This window comes from Rhizomucor pusillus (assembly GCF_041956525.1).
Source record: "Rhizomucor pusillus strain CBS 183.67 unplaced genomic scaffold VTP01scaffold_6, whole genome shotgun sequence".
Lineage (NCBI taxonomy): Eukaryota > Fungi > Mucoromycota > Mucoromycetes > Mucorales > Lichtheimiaceae > Rhizomucor > Rhizomucor pusillus.
The window spans coordinates 811,734-813,931 of record NW_027192148.1 but is presented as its reverse complement, the minus strand read 5'-3'; the positions used below and the strand labels follow the sequence as shown (position 1 = coordinate 813,931).

Below are 2,198 nucleotides of genomic sequence, written 5' to 3'. Positions count from 1 at the left end.
TATAAAGTATAAAGTGTAAAGCGTATAAAGCGTATAAAGCTAGAACCCTTTGTTCGTTGAAGTCAATGTGTATTCTGTAATTATGCTGACAATGCTTGGAGGTAAAGGAACTACGGCACCATGTTATGCTGCGGGACCAGTATGCCCTTATTGCACAGGCGATCCTCTCCGTGGTAGCAGGGCGTCATGGTGTCCTACAAGAAACTCAGTATCGATACCACGTTTAAAAATGGAAGCACGCATCCAAACGGTCCGATGATGCAATGGAAAAATCGATATGCTCTAGTGAGCGGTTATATTGCTTATCTATCTTACCAAGGACATGCAAAGATATGTGGCACCCAAGAATTCAGACATGTTTGTGATGCCAGGGTGCGACTGTGGATATATCCTACTGGATAGTTGGTGTTGGATGGTCACCAATGAACGTTCATTCAAGGTAACGGTATACCATCCAGTTTGCCTGGCATCCCTCCTCGAGGTACCCAAGTTGGTGCTGCTGATGCTTCGCATGTTTCTTGGCAACGACAACGTGGAAGGCGAGGTGGTTCCTGGACTGCACGCCCCGACTTACTCTGTCATCCCAAATACATTACCGATCCGCTCATCTACGTTTGCAAACACCATGACAGGAAAGTGTCAGTCCTCTAGCAACTCCTGCAACCTGACACAACAACGATCTTGATGCACTGCCACCGACTAATGGTAAAGATTGGAAAGGTCATGTTCCAAACAGCGATTGACCAGTCCCAGAACACAATTACACACGCGCGTTGCAGGAAGCTTTCCACTGCCAGCCCACACCATTGTTTTTTTGTCTTCCCTCAATCAGTGCTGTCATGACAACAGAAATAAATGATGAAGGTAATAAAAGCTTGTCGTTGCTTCATTTATTCTTTTCAGCATGCCCTTTGTTTCTCATATGATGTTTTTGTATACTTTAGAACAAGATTTACTGACGTTCAGGCTCCCACAGGATCGATTACCTGGTAGTGATTTGATCTCAAAAGCTATCCTAAAAGAAAACAACGTCGTGGATCTCATCACTCGAGCGATTTTGGACGTTCCCAACGGCACATACACTGCAGTTGCCCCAACCGAGTGGAGTGATGGAACACGTTCCGATGTTGTCTACATCCCGCGTCTTTCAATCAGCAAGTCATTGCCACCATTTTTGATTGAAGTGCAGCGAACTGTGAGGGAATCATTCATGCAACGGGTTATTCATTACTGCATCCATATCAACCGGGCATTCGACCGTAAACCAATTGTTCTTATATTCGCTACCGATAGTATTTGCCCCAACAGCCTACTGGAACAATTCAAACCATCATCACCAGACAAACCATGGTTAAATACGTGTAGTGCTCATTATTTTTGGTCCAAGGACTGTTTTGTGATCGCAAAACACACGTTGAACTCCTTTGATGAAACCTCCATGGAACCCCTGCTCGCACTGGCGCAGTTCTTTATTGAGCAACAACCCACCCTGTTTGAACACACTTGTGCTGCGAACGCAACAATCCAAATGTTATATGGGTTGGCCAAGGATCATATTCTCCAGGGCAAGGAATATCAACACAATTTTGTCGATGCCATGGATGTGATTTGTGACACGCATATCAGGAAGCTGGAACAAGCCCGCGCCCTAGTCAATGACCCGAAAAAGTGTGTGAAAATCATTGACCGGTTAGTTGATTACGACAAGAAGCTGAAGCGACGATATTCGGAAATGGACGAGTGCTCTAGCAGTCAGGAGCAACTGGACGAACCAACGTATGCCCCACTAACTTCATCAGCATCATCTTCATCCAAAGAGATAACCAGCCATCAAGAAGAGAGGGCCTTTGTCATCAGCTTCAAGGAAAAGTTAAATGGTGGACGCATAAGCTGGTCACGTTGCCTCGCTGCCGGCCGCAAAAAAGGTCTTTTTGCAAGATATTCTACCGTTGAGAGTCTGCGGGTGAACTATCGCAAGTATATCGCTCCTTAACTATCACACCCCACACTCGAAGTTTTTTTCGCATCCCCTTATCACTGTTTATACGCTCTTTATACGCTTATACGCTCTTTATACGCTTATATGCCCAAACTAAAGCACCCATCGCATGCGCACAACTTGCCTCTCTCCCAATACCCTCCTTCGTTATGTCAGCGAATAGGAAAAGAAATTGTAATAAAAAAAGCGCATCCAAGCC

General features: G+C 45.2%; 2 protein-coding genes across 2 annotated transcripts; one reads left to right on the top strand and one right to left on the bottom strand.

Moving 5' to 3' along the window:
* Positions 1–110: 110 nt before the first annotated feature.
* Positions 111–627, bottom strand: VTP01DRAFT_9241 (uncharacterized protein; the record flags this gene model as incomplete). The annotated part of the gene is made up of 3 exons (XM_069388452.1): positions 111–194; positions 316–551; positions 597–627. The coding sequence occupies 3 exons, from the start codon at positions 625–627 to the stop codon at positions 111–113; spliced, it is 351 nt and encodes a 116-aa protein (XP_069240747.1).
* Positions 628–839: 212 nt separating this feature from the next.
* On the top strand, positions 840–1,993 carry VTP01DRAFT_9240 (uncharacterized protein; the record flags this gene model as incomplete). Its single annotated transcript, XM_069388451.1, has 2 exons — positions 840–864; positions 945–1,993. 2 exons carry the CDS (start codon positions 840–842, stop codon positions 1,991–1,993), a joined length of 1,074 nt encoding a protein of 357 aa, XP_069240746.1.
* Between the last annotated feature and the right edge of the window lie 205 nt (positions 1,994–2,198).